This window comes from Aspergillus affinis, assembly GCF_023601865.1.
Source record: "Aspergillus affinis strain CMG 70 chromosome Unknown NODE_7_length_541545_cov_85_609384, whole genome shotgun sequence".
NCBI lineage: Eukaryota > Fungi > Ascomycota > Eurotiomycetes > Eurotiales > Aspergillaceae > Aspergillus > Aspergillus affinis.
In genome coordinates this window covers 354359-380327 of record NW_026515788.1, presented here as the reverse complement: position 1 = coordinate 380327, position 25969 = coordinate 354359, and the positions used below count along the sequence as shown (strand labels likewise).

General features: G+C 48.1%; 3 protein-coding genes across 3 annotated transcripts; 2 read left to right on the top strand and 1 right to left on the bottom strand.

The window, feature by feature from the left end:
• Window positions 1–214: 214 nt before the first annotated feature.
• On the top strand, window positions 215–2512 carry KD926_010396 (uncharacterized protein; the record flags this gene model as incomplete). Its single annotated transcript, XM_053095880.1, has 7 exons — window positions 215–334; window positions 552–1194; window positions 1246–1539; window positions 1598–1759; window positions 1837–2243; window positions 2304–2416; window positions 2479–2512. The coding sequence occupies 7 exons, from the start codon at window positions 215–217 to the stop codon at window positions 2510–2512; spliced, it is 1773 nt and encodes a 590-aa protein (XP_052960054.1).
• Window positions 2513–19641: 17129 nt separating this feature from the next.
• Window positions 19642–20304, top strand: KD926_010395 (uncharacterized protein; the record flags this gene model as incomplete). The annotated part of the gene is made up of 1 exon (XM_053095879.1): window positions 19642–20304. One exon carries the CDS (start codon window positions 19642–19644, stop codon window positions 20302–20304), a length of 663 nt encoding a protein of 220 aa, XP_052960053.1.
• Window positions 20305–23305: 3001 nt separating this feature from the next.
• Window positions 23306–25292, bottom strand: KD926_010394 (Iwr1 domain-containing protein; the record flags this gene model as incomplete). The annotated part of the gene is made up of 3 exons (XM_053095877.1): window positions 23306–23511; window positions 23615–24991; window positions 25226–25292. The coding sequence occupies 3 exons, from the start codon at window positions 25290–25292 to the stop codon at window positions 23306–23308; spliced, it is 1650 nt and encodes a 549-aa protein (XP_052960052.1).
• Between the last annotated feature and the right edge of the window lie 677 nt (window positions 25293–25969).

Here is a 25969-nt window from a genome sequence, read left to right as displayed (position 1 = left end):
ACTAAGGCCTGGTCATTCACTACCAATCGCACTTGCATCCTGTGTTTTCCCTCATCCCAGCAACCGTAGTCTCTTCTTCTCTTTCTCGTTCTCTTTCTCAGTCTTCTTCCTCCTTTCTTTCTCCAACCTTCCCACTTCGTACCACTTCGAGTTCATTCTCCACCAACACCATCTTCCAGTTCCCTCTTCGATTGTAGCTACTTGAACCGTCAATATGCTCGAATTCATAACATTCGCAGTATTGGAGATCTACGTTCTCCTCCTGATTGTCGCACTCAGGATTGGCGTGGCCCTTGTCGCGCTTTTCCAGCTTATCAAGGCCCAGGCCACTCAGGTGAGTCCTCCCTCTTCCACTCCCCTCTGTTTACTTTTTCTCCTCCATTCACTCTTCCCCTCTTCCCCTCTTCTTGTCATAATCCCATCCTCTCGTCCTCTCGTTCGTCCTCTCGTCCCCTCGTCCCTCTCGTTCCTCCGTTCCTGGATTCCTCGATTTCTTCAAGTTTCTCATCATCCTTCCAGTTTCACTGGCACTGAACTGACCTCTTTTGAAGGACACTTCGGCCAAAAAGAAAGCCCTCTCCAAACTTGCTTTTGTTTTTTTCACCCCCTTTCTGGGCGAATCTGTATTCACTCCCAGTGGCTACGAAACTATTTCTTCTTCTTTCACAGCTTCGGAGGCTTCTACAGACCACCTCAAGGAGACAAATAGCGTTTGTGCTTCTGCTCTCATCTTTCTTGGCCAAGAGGAACCTGCCCCAGACAAACCTGCCCAAGACAAACCTGTTCTCCCTTGTGACAAGGACATTCCCCTTTCTCACCCCGGCGAAGTCAAGGCTTCTTCTACTCACATCTCCCCTGCTCAAAACAAGCCTGTTCTTCCTTGTGACAAGAAGAGCCTCCCCATTTCTCATTCCTGCGTAGTCAAGGCTCCTGTGATCATCTCCGAAAACAAGAGCCCCATCTCTCACCCCGGTGCAGCCAAGGCTGCTACCAATCCGCAAAGCACTGCGGTCATCTCCAAAAACAAGAGCCCCATCTCTCACTTCGGTCCAGTCAAAGCTTCTACTAATCCGCAAATGACTGCGATAGTCTCTGAAAACGAGGGCCTCTCTGCGTTCATTTACGCCTCGAGCTCTCAGCAAGAGACTGTGACCACTGGTGAGAAAGGCGACACCCTGTTGACGGTTTCCTCCGGTAAGAAATGTGACACTGTTTCTTGGACCGGTTTTTCTAACATCCCACTAGCGCAGGTTTCTACTATCATCCAGAACAAAGAGCCTGTCAAGATGCCTGTCCTTGCAAACGTTGACGATACTGCCGGCTTTATGGCAGCGGCTCGTTCTTTCATGCTCAGTCAGCCTAGTTACGCTTCCGCCAAGGCCACTTCTCCTATTGCCGCGGAAGAAGCTACTGGCGAGCAGGACGAAACTTGGAAGAGCGCGGATGAATTTACTCGTCCTTCGACCAGCGCTTCTGCCGTTGCAGTTGACGCAAATGATGCCAAATCGGTGTCTGTTGCCAACGAGATCAGCTCTTTTGGTAAGTGCTCCTTTCTGTTTTTCATCGACTCGAGCTGATACCAAACTCCACTCAATAGCGGAAACCCCCAAACATGAAATCGCATTCGTCTCAAAGAATGCCCTCTCCTTCGCCACTGAGGCTGGTGCTGCTTTCATGAGAAACCCCGATGAGGAAGAGAACCGTGAGAACCTCACTACCTTCGAGACCTGGGGAACTCCTGCTAGCCGTGCAAAGCCTGGTAAGAGCATGCCTAGCCTGGAGCCTCCCCCGAAGTGACCATCCGTCAGATTTGAAACTAATTCCCGTATTTGCCAGCTGCGCGTGTGAGAACCGTCATCATCAGAGGATTACCGTCCACCTGGGCTACTCCCACTAAGGTGCTGTCGCTCGTCCATGGAGGTCGTATCGAAAACGTTTGCGTTTCTCCCAGAGGCATCGCCCACATTCGCTTCTGTGAAGCGGATGCGTGTTTGGCCTTCTATGAAAAGTATCCCAACGGCATTGACCTAGACAAGAGTCGCAAGGTCACCGTCTTTGTCGACATGGGCAAGGACGTCGATGTGATCAGCTCTCAGCTGTCTTTTAACCTCTCTGTCGGCGCAACTCGCGTCGTGCGTGCCGTCGGAGTTGACTTGGAGGTGACCATGCAGCAGATGATCGATCTGGCTACTGCACAGAATCGTAAGATCGAAAAAATCGTTGACTCTTGGGTCCCCGGTGAAGTGAGTACTTCTATCGATAATGTTGCCTACCGGTCAGTGGGTGCTAATTCATCATAACAGGCAAGAAGTGCGTCCTTCCACTTCTGTACCATCGAGGACGCGGTGCGTTTCCGCGCTGCCATCATTCGTGACACCGAGTGGGAGCATTGCAATGTGCAGTATGGCAGTGACCCGTGAGTATCCCTTCTCCTTTGATGGAGAATGATTGATGACTGATTTGTATTCCTTTCTCCAGGTGCGATTTCGCTACCGGTATCCATGTCGATTGATTCTTGAATGAATGTTGATCGAACGCCACTCTGTTTACGATGTACAAGGGATGGAGATGGAATATTTGGCGGTTTTTGACAGAAGTCAACCGTGTGGAGGATTGAAAAGGATGGTTGTCATCGGCTGCTGAGGGTTTCTTTTTTGTTGTGTGGAGTTTTCATTTGCCCTATGGTTTTTTACTTGCCCCGTGGTTTCTTACTTGCCTTGTGGTCCTTTGCTTGCCCTGCAGTTCTTTACTTGCCCTGCGGTTCTTTACGTGCCCTGTGGTTTTTTACTTGCTCTGTGGTTTTTCGCCCTCGCCCGATGAAATAATATCAAGGCCATTTGTCAGTTATCATGACAGGCATGCAGTTGCATGAAATATGAATTTTTGAAAATCCCATCTGCTTTCTGTTCTTTTGTCGTAAGAAGCTTTTGAGATACAACCGCATCTACAATCACATTCCGCAAGGGGAAAGGGACCAAGGAATCTCCCTGTCGCTCCCAAAGGATGGCTTATATCCGTCTGAACTCTTCCTTCTTGTGAGAAAAAAGACCGTACGGGGAATGTATCTCCAATCTACGAAGAACAGTCTAGAGGATCCATCCAGTTCTGGCTCGATGGCTGAGAAGGACTCCACGCCTGTCCAACAACCAGGGTCTCTGACCATGATCCAATCCCTGGGAGTCCCGGCATACCAAGTACGATATCCTCTTCATTCAAGCCTCATTATCTAAGATCTAACACTTAACCCATCGAACGCGCTCGACAGCGGTTGGCCATGGTCCGCGACGACGCCGAAGCATCGGGATGATGTCGATCTGATAGAGAGGCGAGTTGGATCCTCGTGTGATCGAGACACGGTCCATCGGCTTCTCTTTCCTTGTTTTCTGTCCAAAAACACCAGCGGTTCCGGGTTCGTAGATAGTCTGGCGAAGACAGTTGAAGATCGAGAGACGGACGAGGTTCGTTGCATTCGACTCCTTCAGGTGATCTCTTCTGCCTTGTTCATTTCTCCTCTCTACCTTGCTAACTCATTGTTCGCCATAGCCCTTCCCCTTCGAGCAGTTTAGGTCCTCTAAGACAAGGTATCGTGCATTGCAGGAAATCAAACTTCACCGTTGATGTTGGGGTCAAAACCTAAGGGCCAGCCGGACAGGCACCTAGGTCCTCACGGCACGAGTGGACATGGTAGCTTACGAGACTACTTCAATCTCAACCGACCATGCTGCTCTAGGTATCGAATGGAACGCACCTATCCCGGTTACTCTGCCGACTGAGCGAAATTGATGGCGTCCGTTTCCCCCGGCGTTATATCAAAACCACCTTGTCGGGAGGGCGTTGAGACGACTGCACGGTGGTTGTATGGTGGAATGAAACCCATTCGATCCTTCTATTTCACCCGATCATGGTTATTGTCTGAATTCTGCAGCAGAGATACATTAACAGATGAGCTGGCGATGGTAGGAAAGAGAAGCGTCACTTCGGTTGTCTTGATCAGTTTGGTTCATGGATACTTCCTGGGATAGAAGACTCACCTGGCATCAACGACAGGGCTTGTATGCACATTCATCGACGCGTCTATCCTCGTTCTCTCTCATTCTGATGAGCGAGATATAGACCGATGCTTCCAGCTCGTTCGAAGTACCTTAGAAAGTAGACGATAAACAAACCCTCCCGTCGTAAGAAGCCATACCGTATACACCAAATACCGGCGCCGAAGCACGCGTACGAAACGAAACGATACGTAACAAACCCTCGGCTCTTACATCAGAGACTAAGCCCGAAGTAGTAAGTCTCGGCCTCGCAATCGCGGACAGTCTGGGACTCCGACCTTCTTTCTTTTTTTTCTGATTCATTTTAGTTATCTGACCTCATAATGACTATTTCTTTTCCTCTATTCGGCCGGTTAACTTTGTTTTTTTTTTTTTTTTTCTCTATGTGTATATCTCTACGATGTATGCGCGCAACGGTCACTGAATGGTCAATACGAAGGTCCGAAGGTCCGTACTTTTTAGTTGATATTCTCGTCCTTGATTTTTAGGCAACTGTTCTCTGAGACAAAGGAGATAAGAAATACGAGGAGGAGCAGCAGGAGGAGCTAATTCTTGAAGAAGGAAGAGGGTCTGGAAGTCCTTGCTACATAGTAGTACAGTCCAGTGAAGGAAGCCGTAGTGCGTACATCTTCATCGACAGGGACGGCAACGGCACAGACGGGAAGGCGGGGAAGGGGAAATTCCAGCCGACCGCCGGACGTGGAGATCGGAGAACGGAGCCTCCGACTTAGTCAGTGCTGACTATAAGTCCGCTTCCATAGTTCTCTTCAGACTTTCAGTTGCACATTGCACAATCTATTACTATTGACGATGTATATGAGGATGATGTCTGTCCTGTCCTCATGTGCATCTGCTGTGTACTACTATCTGCCAGTCACAGGCACAAGTCAATCCCTGTCACATTCAACTTCAACTCCTAGGGACCGCACTGTAAGTAAAAAGTCCAGTCCAGTCGGTGGACTGTGGAGTGATGAAACAAATCTCCACTTAGGTGAGGTGCGCGGCGAAAAACGAAAATCAATTAATCAAAGCGAAATGAATTAGAATAATCAAAAACACGTCTTATTTTTCTCTTTATTTCCTGTTTTAATTTTCGGTTCGTAGTTTCGCTCCTTACAGAATAGAATGCCGGACTACACAGACACTCCACGTAATGTGTACATCAAAAGACAGCAAATCCATTCCATCTCCAGCTGTGGACCGTGGAGGATAGACAGACACCCGACGGTGGAATGTGGATTTATCAGAAACGGAGATCTCCGATGAAGAATGAAAGAATTCTGAATCCCACAGGAAAAGAAAGTTGTGACGACTGAAGCAACAAAGAAGTGGTACTCAGTAAATCAGTAACCAACTACGGAGTAATGAAAGATAACTACTATTATTCGAGCGCCTAACTAAAAGTTCGGCTCTTTTTTTTTTTCTTTGTGTGAAATTCCCAATGGGTAACGGATAAAAAGACCAGCCAAACAGTCCCCTCCAATTTGAGTTTTCCCTGTAAGTAGGTCTTAAAAGTTGCGCCCGCAAGGCTCGGTCCAGTACCTAAATGCCCTGTTAACATTCAGATAGCTACGTCCTCCGTCAAAGTAAAAAGACCCGCAGCTCGTTTACTCCGTAATCTTACGGATCCTCAAGGCCGAGAACCCGAACAACAGTAGCAATGTTGAGAAGATTAAAAAGTGAAAATAAAAAATATAATAAAAAAAATAGATCATGGACCTCCGGACTTTTCAATCGTCCTGAACCTCCGCCAACAATTGCTGGATCCGGTTAAGCAGGGGCAATCAAATCCATCTTGCTACTTGCTACGTGCTAGTTAAGAGATTTCAGTTCGCCGACGTTGGTGAGGATCGTTAGAAAAACTTGGGACTTGGGAGTAGCCTAGCCTGTAGGCCATCGATTCGGGACAGACGTACATGTCCGCAGATGTGGTCCGGAGCTACGAAGCCGCAAGAACAGAAACAAAAAAAAAAAAGGTCTGATAGATTAATAACTCGGAAGCAATATAGGGTGTACGGTGCAGTCTACCACTCTGGGTAGTGTGTGTTACTACGACTCCGAGGACGCCTGCGTAAGTGTGCCGGATAGCGCATCGCCAGAAATGCCTGTCTGCCTATTATTGCCTCGTCAGTCCATGTACGGAGTATCGCCCTCATCTCTCTTGCAACGCCAACTACCCCCTCACCCAGACCCGCGGGAATGAATCCCAAGGAGACGAACAGAAGCGACCTGCAACGACAATCAAAAAATGTCGCGATTTTTACTTGACCAAGTCAAGCGCCTCATGCAAGCCGGGTTCCGTTCGTGGGACCTTCCCCCCTTCCCCTCTCAAGTCTCAAACCTCCACCGTCTGATTCTTGCATCGTGAATACCACCATGGTCCCGACAGTCTGGATGAAGGTGTGATAGTTGGGCATTAGTGACCAACCTTGAGCAGGTTCCGGTCCAGCTGAGACCCCCCTGGTAGAAACTAGGTCCCCGGTTGGGAATTGGCGCTGTGGAATCTCCAATCCAGTAACCGGGGGAAGATTTGAGAACGCAGCACAAATAATCAAAGGAAAATTGGAGACAGAGAGAGAGAGAAAAAAGTGGATAATGGTCATAACTCATCCGTCAATAATAGTTTTTAATTTTTTAGTTTTTTTTTTTTTTTTTTTTTTTTTTCTTTGGTGGATACGACGGGTTACTCTTTCGAGGGTCGTTCCATGGTTACGTTTCTGCCATCCCAGACTCAAAACGGTGTACAAAGTGCGAGGTTATGAGACAGCCCTATGGGATATTATGGGGCTAAAAAAAAGGTCAGCCAGAATAAGATGAAGTCATCATGAGTTGAGATGGAAAGAAAAGAAACCAAAGACGATTCGGTCACGGGAAAACCGAATCAAACCAATCCGGACTCTCGCCAGGCCATCCTTCACCTGAATATTCTCGAGTCCTGACCAGTCATCACCGAGCACGACCGCAGCAGAATCGAATCTCACATTATTATTGTGATTACTTGCCTGCCGACCTGTCGATCGAAAACGGCCTGACGAGTGACGAGGCAAGAATACCTAGAGAGGAAGAAAAATAAAACTGCGGCGTTTCATGACAATACACCTCGGCGCTATTCCTCAGGCCTCTGGTCTTTTCATGCATTGACAACGAGACCGGCGGGCAAGTCGCCATTCTCGATCCTGTCGCCTCCGATAGTTAGTTGGTTACTGAACAATGAATCATGTCTAATCCCTACTCCTGCTGCGGAATCACATGCTGGATGGCGACGGAGGAGATACTACCGGATGGGTCCCTATAGCGTATGGGGACTATTAACTAACTACAGAGTATACTATCGATGGTTCGAATGCGACAGTACAACTCCGGAGCAATAATAATAATAATAGTACGGAATAATGGACAGGGAATATAATTAGCATCACAGGCCTCGACACACACAGCCTAGGCTGTCACGCAGTCAGGTCAGGGCCGGGACTTCCCAAACGAATTTATGATCCCTACCTGCGCCGTAGTTACAGTACGCAAGCCTGTCCGTCGTAGCGCCGCCCATATGTACCTCGACTGTGCCGCAGCCCAACCCGGTAGACGAAATGCCAATCAACCTCGTCAATATGCGGATGACATCCTGAATATCATTGTTGGGGAGCCCATGCCCCATGTTCGGCTGAGCGCAAACTGCATTACTCTGTACAGTAGTCTCTCGCGACGGGGCAGGGCTACTGTGCAAAGTGCCTTGCGGCGTAGGAGTTATCTTCATGACTCTAGCTGTGCGATATTAATCTATGTATTGTGATTCACCTGACATGAGGGACAGGTACTCTGTGTAGTGTGTACACACTACTACTAGTGTACACATAGTATTCATCCATAGACTAGCAGACAGACTACTGGATAACTGAGTTTGAGGCGATGTGTCCCACGTGTTGGGCGCAGGGGCTAAAAAGGACCAAAGCGACAGCCGAACGGCGTGGATATTTTTGATTTTATTTCTAGTATTTTTGTTTCACTCTTCTAAAAGAAGAAGAGGCGATAACTACCAGAACTAACTGCATAGGGACGGGGGTTTAATATAGATTCATCTCACCACTCAAACCCGGTCCCGGATGCCTCGGCCACCTATCAACAAATCGCTTTGCCTGGATTCGCTCCTCCCCCTGGGAATTACGGAGTCGTTATCGTGATGAGGCAGTTCCACTGGTAGCGGTGGCATCTCGTACCCTAAAATTTGCAGCCTTCTTATCGTCAGGTGAATTTTCACAATCAACTATTATGTACAGACTACGGAGTACGGGGTGACGGTGGAGACCCGCCTTCGTGCCCTTCGCCTTCGTTGAACTGACAATAGAGTTGACGGTTTCCATGGTTCGCTCCTCGGTGCAGTTGCGCCCTTCAGCCCGACCCGTTTGTTGCTTCTGATTAGGAATTTGCACGTCTTTCCAGTAGAATTTCAATCATGTCAATCAACCGAGGATGGGGAAAGAGCGATACCAAGCAACAAGTGTGACTTTAATGGTAACTAGTTACAGTACATACTTACATAACATAATACATTAACTATAAAAAAAAACAACAATAATCCTCATCATCATAGATAAAAAAGGTAAGCACTGTTCCCCATTTTTAGTCCAACTCCGTCATATCACCAAGACACCCAACGCCATCTAATCCATCCGCCCGAAGATCAGGAGGCTCAAAAAAAGGGAGACAAAGGAGGCAACGCAAGTGAAAGACCAGGCAACAGAGTAAACTCCTCAGGGAGTGAGCACGATGTAACTAATCGCTGACCGATCACCAACTATTAAGCCATGCAAAATGAGCCAGGGTCATGATCATCTCTAGCCCCCGTGAATCTTAATCCAACAGCTTCCATTTCTCCAGGCGCTGGTAGGTCGATTCGGGGAGTCGCGAGCCTCCGACACTTCCACCAGTCAGCGCGGGAGGTGGGGTCCAAGAAATTCTGACGTAAGGCTAGCCGGCAATGGATCATTCTGCATGATGATCTGTACAAATCTGAGACTGACTTACTCCATCTAGAGCCTTAGACCTGCGCCGTATCGCGTATTTAGCAGTGTATGCTCTTCCTCCATGTCGGCGGAGTTTGGGACCTGAGACTTGGGAGGGTCGTAGGGGTAGTTAGTTACGTGGTCCGGAGAGGGGGCGCTCCGTATGGAGTTGCACAGGATTCTTTGGGATAACTACTCCGTAGTAATAATGATTCTCGTTAATCTTTGCCTGGTTGATGTCGGCTTTGTCCACCATCCCCCTCTTCGCCTCCTCGCCTCCTCGCCATCCTTCTAACTACCGAATCCTTTCAGTTCCGTTGAGACTAAACCCCATTTCCTCAACTGATGAACGAATGAAGAAGGCAAATAGAGAGACGAAGACCAGAACCAATCAGCAGCTGATGACTCCGCCTTGATGGAGACTGCGGATTTAACATCCTGGTTCCTTCAATCCTGCCACCTTGACCAGCCCGGATCTGCTTCTCCCCCCTGCTTCCTACTAATCACACGTTGTTGTCACTAGTACGCCCGGCAAGGAGTCCTGTACTGGACCTAGGTAGTTAGCTGGAAGGATGTTCGAGATCCTTTCCTTTCATCTATTTTGGGAGAGGCTTCACCGCCGTGTTCATCGCAGCCCCGTTGCCAAAAGAAGGCATCCCCAAGGGTCGAAGGACCAGATTGGACAAAATTATGAAAGTGATATCGAACAAAGAAAGTATAACTGTTATGTTAGCCTAAACGGGAACGGAGCTACAATGCAGCGCACAGGTAAGATATTGACAGTTGACGGATCACGTCGCAAGAATTGGATCTGAGCTGGAAGAAACCCCATTGGACGGTGGGAACTCTCACCTTGCTTCTTTTCTTGTTCGTTTCTTTTCGGCTGTAGACTCCGTGAAAGGTGACAGACTACGATACTAGCACGGAGTGGTCAAGCACTAGCCAGCCTCGTCTTAGTATCTTGTCCTGTCTTGTATCATACCTGCCCAATAATTCCTTTCTGCACGATGATATATGCTCCGAGAGACACAGCATGTATCATGACGAGTCACTAGGGCGTAAAGATCCCCATTGGCAACGGGACTGGTCGACTGTCATCCGCCCCTTACTTGACAGGATTGGGCAGTGATGATAGGGATCATTCTATGGAGTACGTACTGAGTAAGACTCGACGCTGAAGGGTTGCCTAAGGAATGCAACCCCGGCATGGGAGGGACGGGCACGCATGGCATTTGCAGTTGCAAGGCCGTTAGCTGTTAGAAAGTGATCAGTCTCTAACAAGCGAAGATCCATGATCCATTATCAAGTGGATTGACGTGCTGTACGGAGTGCCGTGCGTCGTAACCATTATTATTATTGCGTACTGAGTAAGGTCGACGGACGGGGAGATCCCGTGCCTTCCGAGTCAGACATCTCCCCTTTTTTTCCTTCAAGAGACGAGAGAGGGTTACGCAGATAATTTCCCTCGAAATTGGTTTTTTAATTGCTTCCTTTCATCCTTCCATTCCTTTATCGACGGAAGTACGGATATGTATTGATTGATTTCTTTTTCTGCCTAGCGAACGGATCCTCTCGGCGGTTCGTCATGCAAGCTAGGATTTCCTTCCATGAGGCTATGGTTAAACTAGAACCGCCTCAAAATTGGTGGCGGAAGCCACCACGCAAAGGATCGAATGGATCTTTCTGGAATTTGTACCCGTTAGTGGCCCTTCTCGTATTGACTCCGGAGAGCTTGGACGCATCCTTCCGGGGAAGGAACCATTGCCAATTCAATTGCATGATTTTTTGCTTTGCTTCTCGTACGATCTGGAGATGGTCCGATCGAACGATGGAGTTCGCTCAGGGCTGTGCCCCCCATCTGACTGCATCCATCCCTGGATATGTCCTTAACCAGGGTAGAATCACTAACCCTGGCCAGGACGAAATTACAGCGTAGTATCCGTGGTATGGACATTAGCTCGCTTGCACATCGCTTAGAGCCCGTTAGTCCCAATTCCCCAAAGAGGAGTGAGGAGCTCCGCGACAACAATCTGCCTGTTTCCGGCCCTTGAGCCTCAACCGGTCTTTCGTCCGCCGTCGGCCGGACTTCCCCTCAGGATTCGACTACCTGAAGGCTACCTCAATCTACTTCTGACTAGGATATTAAGTTCTTCACTTGGCGGACAATCAATCCGTGCCCGTTCCCACTTCGCTTGAAAAGGGGTAGTCTGGTCGTGTTGGCGAGAACTGCGAAGTAGGGAGCTGGGAGGGTGGCTGTCATACATGTACATACATACGTCGTACAGAGTACTGAAGAAGAGGGGGGGCTGGGAATTGATTGGAAAAAAAGAAGTACGGATAGTAACTACCCGAATTAAAAAAAAAAAAAAAAAAAAAAAAAAAAAAAACATGAATAAACAAATGAAGAACAAGGGCTAGCAGCTGACGTGCAACAGAGACCAGCGCTCCCGTGCATACTCCGTACAGATTATTATTATCATCCCTGGGAGATTGGGTGTAACTCACGAGTCAGTGTCAAGCCGCGTTTGCGTCAATCCCTGTCAACCGTCCTTTGTCCTCGACCGGCGTCCCCACCGGCCCTGGCACTGGCCCTTTGGACTTTCATTTTAGTTACATAGTGACTTTACCCAACCACCTTCCTTTCAACCAGAACCCGGTCGAGCCAGCGCCCCTAGGGCCTCACGTGACCGACAGCAGCTGCGGGTACGCGGGTGACGAGCGACCGGGCGACGAGGGGGGGAAGCCATCAAATGGACAAATGTCAAATTCGAGCCAAAAGAAGGTCTGGGGATCGATAACGTTGGGCATTTCTGGTCCAAGTGGGTTAAGGGCTGCCCCATGAGGAGACGGTCCCTCGTTAGCTCCCTCGCGGCGGCCCTCCGGACTTTACACTACAGCGTACTACCGTCCACCGGTGGATTCGTGGAACTACTGTGTGTATCCTGTGTACTCCGTACTCCGTCCTGTCCCTCGAGAATGCTGGCTGGCGTTAGGACCTTTTGACGCTCGAGGAATCATCCATAGCGCCCCTCCCCAGGAATGAGATCTACACTGGACGCAAGTGGCCGATCATCCACCCGTCCCTCTCCCTTTTTATTTTTATTTTTATTTTTGGTGATTTATTGCTTTGTATCGTTTCTTTTTCGACCCCGACGGCCGACAGTCATCTCCGGCTGTGGAAACTTGTACTCAGTAAGGTAGTTAGGGGAGAAGTTTTCCTAAGGACCCTGACATGAGATATACTTCGAGTCCATGCGCCAGAAAAAAATAGCCTGAAGGATCCGGCCCTCTCTTGTCCAATCAATTCACTTCGTAGTCACGATCAGGATCATGATGAACTGTCATCATCTATCACTCGTTCTCCCCTCCTGATCAGATGCTATTTTGGCAAAAGAGGAAAAAGAAGGGAAAACAGAAAGACCAGACTGGGTGCTACCATTGGCTCCAATTGCCCGAGTCCAGGTCCAGTGTTGAATTTCGAGCTTGCGCAACTTCACTACGCCGCAATTTCCCAACCATGATCCATACCAACTCCGTCGTACTTTAGTGATCTCTCGAGGGCAAAAAGGGATGGTTCATTTGGATCCTAGCAAGTTTTGCCTTACACCATACACCCAGGTGTTCTGTCCTCCGCCACGGCGTTTGGGTCAGTTCCTTACCACGTAAGGTTATTATTAGGTAGGGTTGATTTATTACTGTACTATGTATTCGACCTAACCTGGTACAGCCATTCTTGACCTACAGTAGTCGACTCGACTTTCTTTGTTTGCTTCCTTCCTTGTCCCTCCAATAATTAGGAACTGATAAGCATGCGATCAGCCATACTCTACGAAGTGCCTCGTAGTCTGGTTGGACTTGCCGTCTGAATATCCAACAAGCCAACGATTGTCGTCATGGTGCCAAGAACACACAAAAAAAGACTCACACACAAGACGATCGTTATGCTGCAGATGACAGGCAATACAGCTGGACGGTGAAAGAAGAAAAACAATAAAAAAAATAATCCCACACGATAATACTCAGGAAGAAAATAGAAACCAAAGCCAAACAGCTGACGTTCCTTTCCCCTCTTCCTCCCTCCTTCAGCAGCGGCAACCCAATCAGTGGGCGCTAAGCTCCTCCATGAGTCGGTCGAAGGATGTCAATAGTTGAAGACACTACGGAGTACGGACCTAAGGCATGAAGGAGAGAAGCATACGAAATCGTCGGATAGGATGGAGACGTACATAGTCCTTTTTTTCTTTTTTTGTTTTTGTGCCTTTTCGTCAAGGTCGGAGAAATCGGTGTGACAAATGGGAATGCATCACGGATTCTCTCGACGGGCTTGGATTCTCCTGATTCGCTGCGTCTTCTCTTTCTTCATTCCTGCGCAACTGCAGTGAAGAAAGGACTCGACCTGACCGGTGAGGTGAGGTGAGGTGTGTGGGGGTGGAGGCAATCTATTCACATTTCACCTACATACTCAGCACGGAGAAAGGGCACGCTCGCTTTCTGAAGGATGTCTGCGCTTGGGTCTTCCGTCTTGGATGTGTATCTTTTTCTTTTTTTTTTTCCCTTGCAGGACACATATACGAGATCTGCTTTCTCCGACCTAGAATTGGTTCATCTCATGTACTCATCGCCGGATCCCATCGTAGACTCCGCAGGGACCCTCCGCGGATATGCGACGATGTTAGTCTAATATATATATTATATCATATCTATCTACCGAACGAGAGTTAGGATTCAGATGTCCGTCCAATTACGCAGTAAAAGGCTAAATTTTAAAAACGAAAACACAGCAGGCGGACAGTGCGTTTAAACATATTTCTTCATCAAGTAAACCCGCCGCCATCTGGAAGTTTTTTCGACCATTTTCTGATGAACACCTTCTTTTCTTTTTCCGTTCATGGTGAAACTTACCTGTTATGTTTTTTTCTGGCCGCCTCCCGGATCTTCGCCCGAGGCCCCGATGCTTTTCTTCTGCCAAACCCGCCTTAAACAACCACTGTTCGCTAACTACTCGGATGGATCTGCTCCTTAACGCGTCCTAGTCCCCCCAGAGGGTCAACTCCATCGCACTCCATCATGGATTATTCTGTCCGCGGTGACAGGTTGGCTCGGTTGCGCTAGCGAGCTGACGATTTCTGAATCCTTCTGCCTCACTTTTAGTTTTATGTATTTATTTATTTCATTAATTTGATCACTGTCTCTTTTTGGTGTTGCTACTCGATTCTTGTCGGGTCGCCGCTTTATACAGTTGCACTTCTGGGGGGGTTAACCCCGACAATGAAAATTACATACGCCGTAGTACCTACATAAATTGACCAAGGTAGTTGGTAAAATACCAGGCACTGTCCTCCGTACATCGATATACACCATACAAAGTATAGCCTTTTCGTCATCCTTCTGATCCTAAGCAATTATTACTATTTCCAGCAAGGAATACGACAGACATCCCGCGTAATGCATTGATAGGTTATCCACCAAGATTTGCGCCGATAGCCCAGATTCCAGACGAGTTCCGCACGACAGAATCAGGTCAGATACCCTGTTTTGGGGGGGGGGGGTGTACTACACCGTACGTAATATGATACCTGCTACTAGCTGTGTACATACGTACTTTATAGATTCAATACCAGATATCTATTCATCTACGTATGTACGTCTAAAAGGAAATCGAAAGGGAAAATCAACCCACCCTTCTTTACATTTGCCTACCCCCTCCCAACGGTAAGCCGATGATTTCATCAGTGATCAAGTCAGAAAATAGAAGGGGGGCGAGGATCGTCTCACTTATGCAGAGATGTGTTGGCAGGTTCTGCAGATTGTTACCTGGCCTGCATGGCCCTGTTCCGGATGACTGCTGTGCACATTACTTTTTTTAGTACCTTTTGTAGGGCATGGGGGGGAAAGGGGAGGGGGCTTGTTGGTCTACTCCTACGCCGTGGAGGACAGGGTTGAGAAAGAAGAAAAGAAGGTAGATGCAGGTAAGATGTGTGTGTGTGGACAGAAAACCGTACTCCGAGTACACAGATACCTAGAAAATTAATTGCCTGAAACAATAACATGATCCAGATTCAATCATCGAAACGGAAACAGAAACAGAGGGCAAACCAGGCAGAGTGCCCCCCTCCCAAACAGAGAACGGGTGAAAAAAAAGAAAAAGAAAAAAGAAATAAACCATTAACCATTAACCATTAACCAATAAGCCCTTGGGAAAAAAAAGGAAACAAGTGCCAATGACAATCTTTGGGGGCCAGAAATGGCCCAAAAAAAAACCAAAAAAAAAGAGCCATGCCCCCCATGGCCAAGGCGGGGACCCACACACATCGTGTCACGTCGCCTGTCCTTCAGCAAGAATGGCCCTGTGTAATATTCTGAGACCCAAGAGCTAGACGCCCTTAGAGCCTCACTCCTATTCGTTCATTGGTCCCAGTACCACGGTTCAGCAGCCAAGCCACTGCAGGTTAGCTTGCTGAATCTCCTCTTCCGCGCCCAATCACCCTTCCCCTGGTCTGTTGGTTTCATTTCCCTTTCCCCTCCCTCTCTCTCTTCTGCCTGGGTAGGGCAGGGATGACGAGTGACGACCCATTGCGGCGTAGGACTGCCGCAGTTGAGCTTTGATGATCTTGAGTTAGTTCGGTTTTGTTTGTGTTTCTTGTGATTATTATTATTATTATTTTGAATCACCCGTCTGTCTGTCTCAATTTCCTTTCCATTGTTGGTGGTGGACCGATGGTGTTTTTATTTTACGAAAAGGGAGGAGAGTGTGCGATATACCTACCAATAAAATAGAATGAAAAATAACAGAAAAAGAAGGATGAGATTCTTCATCACCAACGGCGGGTCCGAAGATTGACCTTGCTTCGAGATCTCCCACCGACAATTCTTCTGTGTCTTGCTTGCGTGCTTGTGCAGGTGGTTTTTCCCTTTTGATTTATTTATTTCCATTTTAATTTCTTCCCCCTTCGGTGGATAAGAGAAGCGTCTGTCAGAGATGATTGGCAAAACTCAAAACCACCATGCAGGGTACGATAGGCACAACTAATAAGAATTGGATCGATCACGGATGACGGAGGGTGGAATCATCAATAAAACCACCGAAGACGGAGGAATAGAGAGATAGGGAGATATTAAGATGGGGCCTGTTAATCATGATTATTGATTGAATAATTATTAACCACCGCTGAATCATTGACTACCTACGGAGTAGCTTGCGGTAAGATACCAAACCAGGGCAATGGTAGTACTTGAAGTAGGGAAATAAGTATAATACGATTTAATTTAGGTGTCGTTGGAGTGAACTTAGGAGCTATGAAGAAGATACCTACGACTGGGTCGTCTGATGCTTCCCGCCGGCGCCATTGAAACCCTGCAATGCTTCGTTTCGGTCGACCCCTCTTGCAGCCCGTCGAGGACCTATCAGCTCCGGGAACCCGAATCTTCCTTCATGCCGTGGCAGGGCTGCCGGTAGTGTGTACGGTGTATACTTGGTCCAGCATCTTCAGTTAGGGGGGACACGGACAGACTGGCTGAGACTGGAGTCTGCAGTCCTGCACCCTGACGATGCGCGGACGGAGCCTTTCCGCCTGATCTACCTCTCGGGTTGGTCGTACCCAAGAAAATAATGGAAACGCAATGAATTAAAATTAATACCAAAAATGGGGGAGAGAGGGCTGTTCGGCTCGTGACGAAACCATAATAATATAACACTACTAATAATAATAATACTCAATCAATCAAGTGGGAAGGAATCCAACAACTTCATCATAATGATGCGGATGATGCTGCGGATGGTCATGATAATCTACTGGGTGAATAACAGCTAATCAAGGCAAATCAGAATTGATTAGGAGATCTACACAGAAACACCACAGATTAATATCCATGTGCTTCCATTCCTTCGACCTCGAAATGAAGGGCTTCTAGTGGCCAGCAAAGGAAGGGAAAAGAAATACGGCCCCCCTTACGTAGCTTGTCAGGATCGTCAACCGCACGTCTTCTTCATAGTACGGAGTAGGCCTTGGTGGACTCCGTAGTTGACTCCGTAGGAGTATATCGGACTGTCTCCACGGAATTTACCACGTCGAGACATTGCGACAGTTGCAAAGTATGGTTCGCAGCCTCGCAGCCTCGCAGCGTCTCTCTTTCCCCAGTATTTGTAATTCCCTGTCCATTGATGGCGGGTTTGAGCCTTTGAGGGGGGAGAGGAAGTAAGAACCAAATCTGACACCGGGGGGGGGGACAGAAGATCGTCCGACAACTCTGGTCAAGTTAACTTTTCCTTCCCTTTCCCATTTCCCATTTTCATTATTCAGAGCGCAAATTGCCGCTTTCCCCCGCGTGGCCAAACTGGCCGACTGGCCGACTTCGACTCGAACCAGACGGAGAATCCGTACCTCGTGACAATTAGGTTTCAACCGTTCGAGGCAAATACTAGAACAAAATGCCGGCAAGTTAAAATCCGACTTCTACCCGTTGGGGCGTGGATGCGACGTGCCATCGCGGCTTTTTCCCTGGAACCGTCGCCGCATTGCTAATTGACATTCCTCTCCACTTTTTCCACCCAAATCGACCCTTCCCGAGGGCCCCCGAACCAGACCCAAGATTCTGTGTTCTGTATTTTTTTTTCTCTCTCTCTTCTTTTCTGTCTGTCTTTGTTGCGGCTCCTTTTCAATCCTTTGGTTCTGATATATCCTTGCCGCATATTGCATGAACTAGACCTGGACTTTTCCCCTCCTTCCGTCGTTGCTTGCGGTGGATCCTTCTGGGTATCGATTCCTTTAGTTTGAATGGGAGGATGGGTTTCAAATTTTCAAATATTTCTATTAATTCAATTAATTCATAGAGGAAGAGCGAGAGAGAAAGAGAAGGAATGGGAGAACGGTGAAATTACGGAACACAACAAATCTACCGGAACAAGTAGGAATTCAGAAATAGGCAAAATAGTGCAACTGCAATCTCCCTAGGAAATAAGGCATTACGCGATTTACATACGGGGAAGCAAACTGAAACTGGAAATCGGGTTTGGTAGTTTTTCCAAAGGAAAAAAAAAAAAATTCGCAATTAAAAATAACACCGAAGAATAATATTAAAAATAAAATCAAATAGAATAAAATAAAATAAGTGAGCATTCTAATTACCCGATCCAACGGGGACCAGAATCGCTCTCTTCCCCATCCATCATTCATCCTGCACGTCTGTCTGCCAACGTGACCCTTGGGATTTGAGATCTCCACTTGCTCCCTCATGCTGTTCAACGTTTGATTCTCTCGCTTCTCCTTTCGAGGAGTCTGGATTGGTGTATCAGAAGAAAAGTGGCGAATTCGTCTGGTATATTAGCTTGTTCATCCCCCCCCTCTGTTTATCCTTGCATATAATACAGTCAAGGATTATAACACCATAAAAAAAGGTGACCTAATTACTTTTTATTACTTTTTTTGGATTTCTGAAATTCCCTCTCTTCAGATCTTCGAAATTAATTACCCCTATCATTACATACATACATACATACATACAGACCTGTCTGCCTAAGGTACCTACATACTTCCATCCGCGGCGGTCTAAATTACTTCATCCTCTCTCTCTCTTCAACTTCCTCTCCTAGAGCGGTGGATTCCAATTTGGTTACAGCTTTGCTCTTTGCTTGCAATAGGGCTAGACAAGAAGCATATCAGCCAGCCTAAACTCTTTTTTCTCTTTTTCATTTTCTTTTTTTATAGTGCATTCACTCTCACACATACCTCCACCTCGACCTACATACAACCCTTGTCTAGCTGTCTGGCTCCCCTCCATCCATCCATCAATCAATCCCCCTGCTGCTCGCGGCGCTACTCCGTACGCATCAATTTCGGAGGGACATCGTGTACCCGCCATCGAGGCAATCTCTCCACTATCCGGACAGGGGGCGCAGTCAGCGTCGGTCTCTATTACAGGCCGGCAAGATCCAAGGATTCGGTACGCTGCATGGGTTAAGCACAACTAACGGGACCCTTGGCAGCCATTACCCTCATTTTAAGAATCCAACCGGGTGTCTAGTGCACTGTTGGGGGGTGTTCGAAGAAAAGTCTCGGAATTTCCCTAATTTATCAAGAGCACCGCGTCTCCGCCTGACCCCATTCCTTCCAGTCCAACATTTTCTTTACCTCTGGGGGAGACACTCGATAAAGACCTGTGAACCAAGTGACTGAGAAACATCAATCCTCTTGGCCGTTTTTTCTCTCTCTTAAAGCCAACTCCGTCTCCAACTTCGCCTTTTTCTTTTCCCTTTTCTCACTTTTCAATTACTCGATTTCTTTAATTTGTCGTCCCTCTTCAGGTGACCCTTTTTTTTTTTTTCCCACTTTATAACCGCCTGGTCACCCTCCCAACCTTCCAACGTTTGATCATACCAAGCACTACCATCACGCCCCCAAAAAGTGATACTTGATCCATCGTGTTTCACCAATTTCACTCTTAGTCACATAACCTTCGAAGCCTCATTTTTATATCGGCCGTTGTTTTTTTCCTTCGCCACTCTCAAACTAGCTTATTATACCTTTCATATCAACTCGTTCATTTGGTTTGATGGTACCGACAACATGACTGCATTCCACGACCGATCCAGCTACATGCCATCGTCCCGCCAAAGTCGAATGGCCATTGACTCTCTTCTCAACCCGTCGGGGTCGGAAGACACCGATTCCCCTTCATCGAACTTCCACTACGTGTCCAGTCCCCAGGCCTCGCCTCTCTATCCTCCTAGTCCCAACCATTACATCTATTCCTTTGCCGATAGCCGCTCCTATCGGGATCTGCCCGGGTCTCAAGACCAGGGTTATCTATCCTACGCCCGGTCAGCGGAGTCCTCGCCCGGAGCGTACTCGCGAGACCGCTACGACTCGGTCTCCAGCACCTCCAGCAACGCCGCCGAGAGACGGCGCCCTCCTCGTCCCAAGTACGAGGAGGAGGAGATGTACTTCATCTGGTACCACCGGGTGGATCTCTGCCAGGAGTGGAAGGAGGTGCGTGAAAGCTTCAACCGGCAATTTCCCAACCGCCAACGACGCGGGTTCCAGGGCATCCAGTGCAAGTTCTACCGGTTCATCAGGGACAAGAAGTGTCCGACATTGCGCGAGCAGCGGCGCATGCGAGACGGCGAATTCCTCCGCGAGGGCTCAGGACTCAGCGACTCGCGAGCTCCCAAGTACGGAGTCATCGAATGGGCGAATATTTGGTATCCGTGGATGCGCGAGAGCCAAGAGGTAGTGAACGGTCGACGTACGAGCCATTAGGTCTTCTTCGTATGAAGGGGACTTTGGCAGATATCACGTCGTCATGCACGGCACTCTTTCTTCTTCACTTCTAAAAAAAAGGAACTCTTTCTTTTCGATTCTCATCACTCTTTACGGCCGCTGCGAAGATACCTCCTGAGTTTTCTTTCTTCATTTGATCATTTGTCTTCTCCTTCTACACCCTATGACTCATTTTACCTTTTGTCACTTGATATGATCTTTACTTCATACTGCATGGTGTTTCATAATCCTGTCTTTCCTTTTTTTTTTTTTTTTCGTTTCAATCTTGTTATCACACATACTGGGAGGCTCTCTGACTATTTTAGCATGCATACATTGTTATGACGTTGGCTTGTTTGGTTGTTTTTTTATTTTCAGGATCATTGGGTAGGAAATCGTCGATATTCTTGTTTTGTTTGAATCATGTTGTTACACTTGCTAGGCACCTTATCTCCGTGCATACTTGACCTACAGTCAGTCATACAATACCAAAAGTCCACACCGAGACACAACACGCAATCCTCTCATTGTTAATCACGCCTTCATCTGTTTTGACCCAAGGCCCAAGGCTGGAACCATCAAACGGGCTCGGCCGTACTCGGTCGTCCTGATGGTCCGTCCTTACTTACTCCGTAGGATACTCCGTAGTCAGAAGTTAGAAGTGGAAAGTGGAAACCAAACCCGGTGGAGTCGAGAGTGGTCACTCCAGACACTTTCTTAGTCAGTCGTTAGTGTAGAGGCTAACGCGATCAGGCAGGCCTGTGGAAGCTCACGTATTATCGTATTAACTATACGATACAGTATACTTACGCAGTACTACAAGATAAATAACCTAAGGTAGAATGATGTATATCCGTTGCACAACATACTCCAATTGAATCATGTAAGTTAGGGAGAAGTATCCGGAGTAGAGATAGATAGATAGATAGATAGATAGATAGTTAGTTAGGTAAGTAGATAGATACCTAATAAGAGCCCTTGCCTCGCGACTACTACCCTTTTCTGCAAACCTGCCTGCTTTACAAGCAGTCAATGTAGTACATACATCCTGCACGGCTAGGAAAAAAGGTCAGAGGAGAGACAGATACATCTTATCATTCATATCTAGGTACGGAGGATATCTCCCGAGACACCTACCTAGACTCGTGCAAGGTAACTCGGTAGTCTGCCTGTCTGTACTATATACTCCGTAGGTACAGACAGTCGCTCGTGACTCCATATCCCTAGGAATTGATGTATCACGCAGAAAGACCCTTTACCAGCCTGTTGTCATCACTCGTCACCATTCAAAGCTAGGGGGGATATGTCTGTACGGTACACTTCGTCAATGCCGTGGTATGCAGACTGCGGACTGCAACTGCAAAGACAAGTGACAACGGACCATTTGAGACCCGCCTGGATGTACATTCCGGACTTTTTCTCCTCCTTGATTCAATTTGAGATCTGTGGATTCAGTTCTGGAAACATCTCCTAGTCATACCTCGTTCAGCTCCGAAGGTGTACCGAATACACTATACAGAGTACACTATACAGAGGATATAGTTGGATTATTCACAAAAAAGGCAAAAGAACAGGTCCGGGTAGACTAACCCGCATAGGAAAATACGCAGTGACTGCAACGGTAAGCAGTCCGTGAGTTCCTTAAGAAGAGAAGGCCAAAAAGTGAGACTTTTTTATTTTTATTTAATTTTGAATATTGATTTGTGCTTAGTTGAGAAAAAAAAATATTAAAAGAAAGGCAAATCGAAACACGAAGAGGTGAAGAATGGCCCCCAAATCAAGCAATATCCACATTTGGATTTAATTGATTCATTTTCCTTTTCTAGTGGGTTCTTTTTTTTACGGTGTACACCATTCTTTTTGTTTTTTTCTGAAGGCAATTTTCAAAACTAGAGCAGAACAGCCGGACGACTAGAATCCTCACGCTGAGATGTGTTTAGCCTCATTTCTCTCAACCACATGGAAAGAGGGGGCAGCGATGTGGGCAGCAGGAAGGATGGAAAGGAAGGGGAAGGATGGAAGCTTGCGTAGCGTTAAACTTGATGGTGAGCACAAACCTACTACTAGTAGACTCCGTCGTCCGTAGGTCTCCATCCAGTCTCATGTCCATGTCCGTGTGCAAGAGACTCGATCTTCAAGTCCATCTACGGAGTACGGAGTAGTGAGTTTTTCATGACATGCCAATGGCATGGTCATGGCCTCCTTCATGTCTTCATGTCTTCATGGCCAGTGGCCACCCCCCACCCCCCGACTAGGAATAGGACTGTACGGACTTTGCACGGAGCGAGACTAAATTAGTCGGCCACGCGCGGGTTGGGATGTTTGATTTTCTGCAATCGGTTGATCGAAGGATGAGAATCCCGTCGCTCTTGCCCCCCTTCCCGACCTTTTCCAAACTATCTCTTCTGCATTGCTGCACTGCCGGAGACGGTTGAGTCGCGTTGGTATTTTTTAGCCTCCCTTGGGCTTGGATGCCTGGATTCCCTTCATTTACCTTCTCCACCTCGACACGTCAATGAGTCGTTGCCCTCCTCGCGTTGCGTTGCGGTTGGAGAGGATACTGCAGAATGGCCCCGATGCAGATATAAGCTGCATGCATGCGTCGGATTGGTGCCTTTGTTTTTAATCTGTCTCGAATGCCAAAACAAAACGAAAAAAGAAAAGAGAAAAAAAAGTCTAGCCTTGCTTACGGAAAGGTAGGTCTCTCGGTAATTGCATATTTGGTCTATTTTCATGCAAGGCGATGATCGGGGGCCTGGATTACCACGTTGAGAATGAAGTTGGGACAAGAGCCGATCCAAAGGATGGGATCGACCGTTTCATCAGCGGGTGTGATTCCAGACAGGGTTGGAAGAAACCCCGCTCTCTGTCCCCCTTGCGGGCGTGGGATGTCGTTGAGAAGCATGAATTCATAGCGATAATGATAATTGATCGGATGCAGCCACCCGCGAGAAGAGAAGAAAAGAAGAAGAAAAGAATGTGGAATGTGGAAGGAAGAAAATCACCAGCTCTCGTCATCGGACTCCACGTGCGACCGGCGCCCAGAGTAGCCAAACGCTCTTTCACTGGCCGAATCGTTCATGCCGAATTCCTCATCGTCTGACACCGCGTGGTGGCGGTATTTGTGGTAGATGGCCATGGGATCGTCATCTTCATCGTCCCAAGACAGGTCTTCGTCCGGATATTCATTGGCGGGATTATTCTCAGCTAGATTCAGCACCCCCCTTCGTCAGCCTGTTTCGCATTCTTTCTTGGTCCTTTTGTCTTCGTTTTCGGCTTCTCCCCGGCACATGGTTGGATTGCCACTTACCGTTCGAATCGCCATCTTCACTGTCCCAGCGGTCTTCATCGTCATCCTCCTCAATAAAATGCTCCCAATACTCCTCGTCCTCTTGCGTAATGATGATGACCCCAACGTCGGCACGGGTCGTGTCGATACCCTTCTGCCGAAACCAAGCGTCTTGGTTCTGTTGCCAATCGGCCAGTGGGTTCGTAAGCAGATCGCCTCCTTTGTCTCTGATCTCTCCGCTGCCGATTGCCCCCTCCGGCAAGGGTTTTCGAATATACGTATCGTAGACATATTCTCCGTCGCTATCCTCCTCGTGTTCCACCTCTTGGGCCTTGGCAGCCTCTTCACCCCCTTGCGGCAATTCTGCAGACTTCCCAGCCCGATGCTTATTGGGTGTACGAGGTGGGTATTTCAACGGCGGTTTGGGCATCACCGGAGCAGACCGGGTCTCTGTCGACGATGGCGCGGGTATGACGTCCTCCGTGTCCTCTTCCATTGCTCCTTCCATCTCCAATGCGATTTGCTCGAACTCGCGAGCCAGTCGCTCCGATTCATCGTCCCAGTTGCTCTGGTGCTGAGTTTGGGCCTCCTTCTCCAACACCTGGTTGATATTCCGTTTGGCTGCATCGATGGCCGTCTTACGCTCCTCCCGCCACTGTCTCTCTGCCCTGTTGACGACCGGTCGCTTGCGGGGTCGAGCGGTAGTCGGTGCATCCTCGTGGGGTATTGAACTGTCACGCGAATCGATAGTTTTCGTAGAAACTGCATCCGGCGACCCTCTGAGATCTTCCGCCCGCACGGCGGCATCCGCGACCATCGACGCTTGTCTGGAATGTGGTTTGCGCCTTAACTTCTCCACCAGTACGGCGACTGCCCCGTCTCCCTTGCGTTTCTGCACTCCTGCCGCTGCTGTACCTCGTAGAAGACTCTTGCTGCGAGAAATTTGAAAGCGTCGCATCCCCGGCGACGCAGACGGCGCGGGACTCGATCTGCCGCTAGACGTTGTCGTTGTCGTCGTCGCCGCCGCAGGCTCGGAGTCGCCATCTTCAGCGCTGCGACCAGGACCGGCGGACTTCGTGGACGTTGGCGACGAGTGCAGCGCCCGCTTTAATTGTTCCTCCTTCTCCTTACGCAGAGCCGCTAGACGTTTGGCTTCACGAAACTCAGCCCCCGGCGATGTGGCCCTCACCAACGGCACCCCCGTACCCCCCGACGCCACCGTACGAGAGTGAGTCGATCCCGGGAAGGCGCTGCTCACCGAGCGCGGACTGCGCAAATCCCTTTCGGCTGGCGATGGACTTGGGGAACCCTTGTTGCCATCGCCACTTCGGATTTCAACTCGCTGGAAGACAAAGTCCGTGAAACGACGCTTAGTCTGGTGCAATTCCGACTGGATGTCTGTGATGAGGAATTAGTAGGTGTAAAGAGACAACGGGACAACGGAATATCCTCTTCTTCTCCTTTCCATCCACGTTTTTCGTGTAATTACGAGGAGAGGCTAACGGGTGAGAGCCAGACTCATCGGAGAAAGAAAGGTGAGAAAGAAAAGAAAGATTAGCTAGCTAGCTAGCTGGCCAGCCAGCCAGCTGAATGGCCAAGCTAACTAGTTCACGAGGATGGAAGTATACTTACATAGCGTGTCCACGGGCTCCTCCTCTCGACGGCGTTTGATATTGATCTGTTCTGGGGGCAAAGACATCGTTGCAAAATTGCGACGGGAATGAGCTGGAAACGAGAATGACGGAAATGACGTCTGAAGATCTCCAAGTTCTTCAGGTTCCATGGGTCGCGCTTTAGCGGCCCCGGTCACGTGCTACACCTGGCGCGCCGCTGTTGACATTTAACCGCATGGGGAAGAATGACGAGCGTCATCAACAATCCGTCTGTGTAGACTTGGATTTGAAAGTAAGAAGAGAGTAGCCATGAGCCCTACAAGAGAGATGCGATCGTGTACTTCGATATCTTTTTGATTCGTCTTTCACTAAAGTCCTCAATGGCCTCGATGCCATCACCAATACCAAGCTGATTACCTCAACAACTATGTAATTCCATCAAATGGTATCGCAAATGCTAATGGGTAGGATGAACATCTCAGAACGAGTTCCCGGGTTAAACCGCAATCTCATCCGTTTTCGTAGACAACTGGAAATTCAATAATTATGCATAGCCAAGAAAGGGATAAAATGAAGGGGAAGAAAGAAGAAACAGAAAAAGAAGAATTAGAAAATAAAACAGACAAGAGAAAGTACAAGACATCATAACCAACTAGCAATACAAGGATGGTATAAGAAGAATGATTAAAAGGGTTATAATGGGGGTTTGGCGAAGAACGAAATTTGCACAGAAAAATTGCGGGCGAAGAATTGAACCACACAC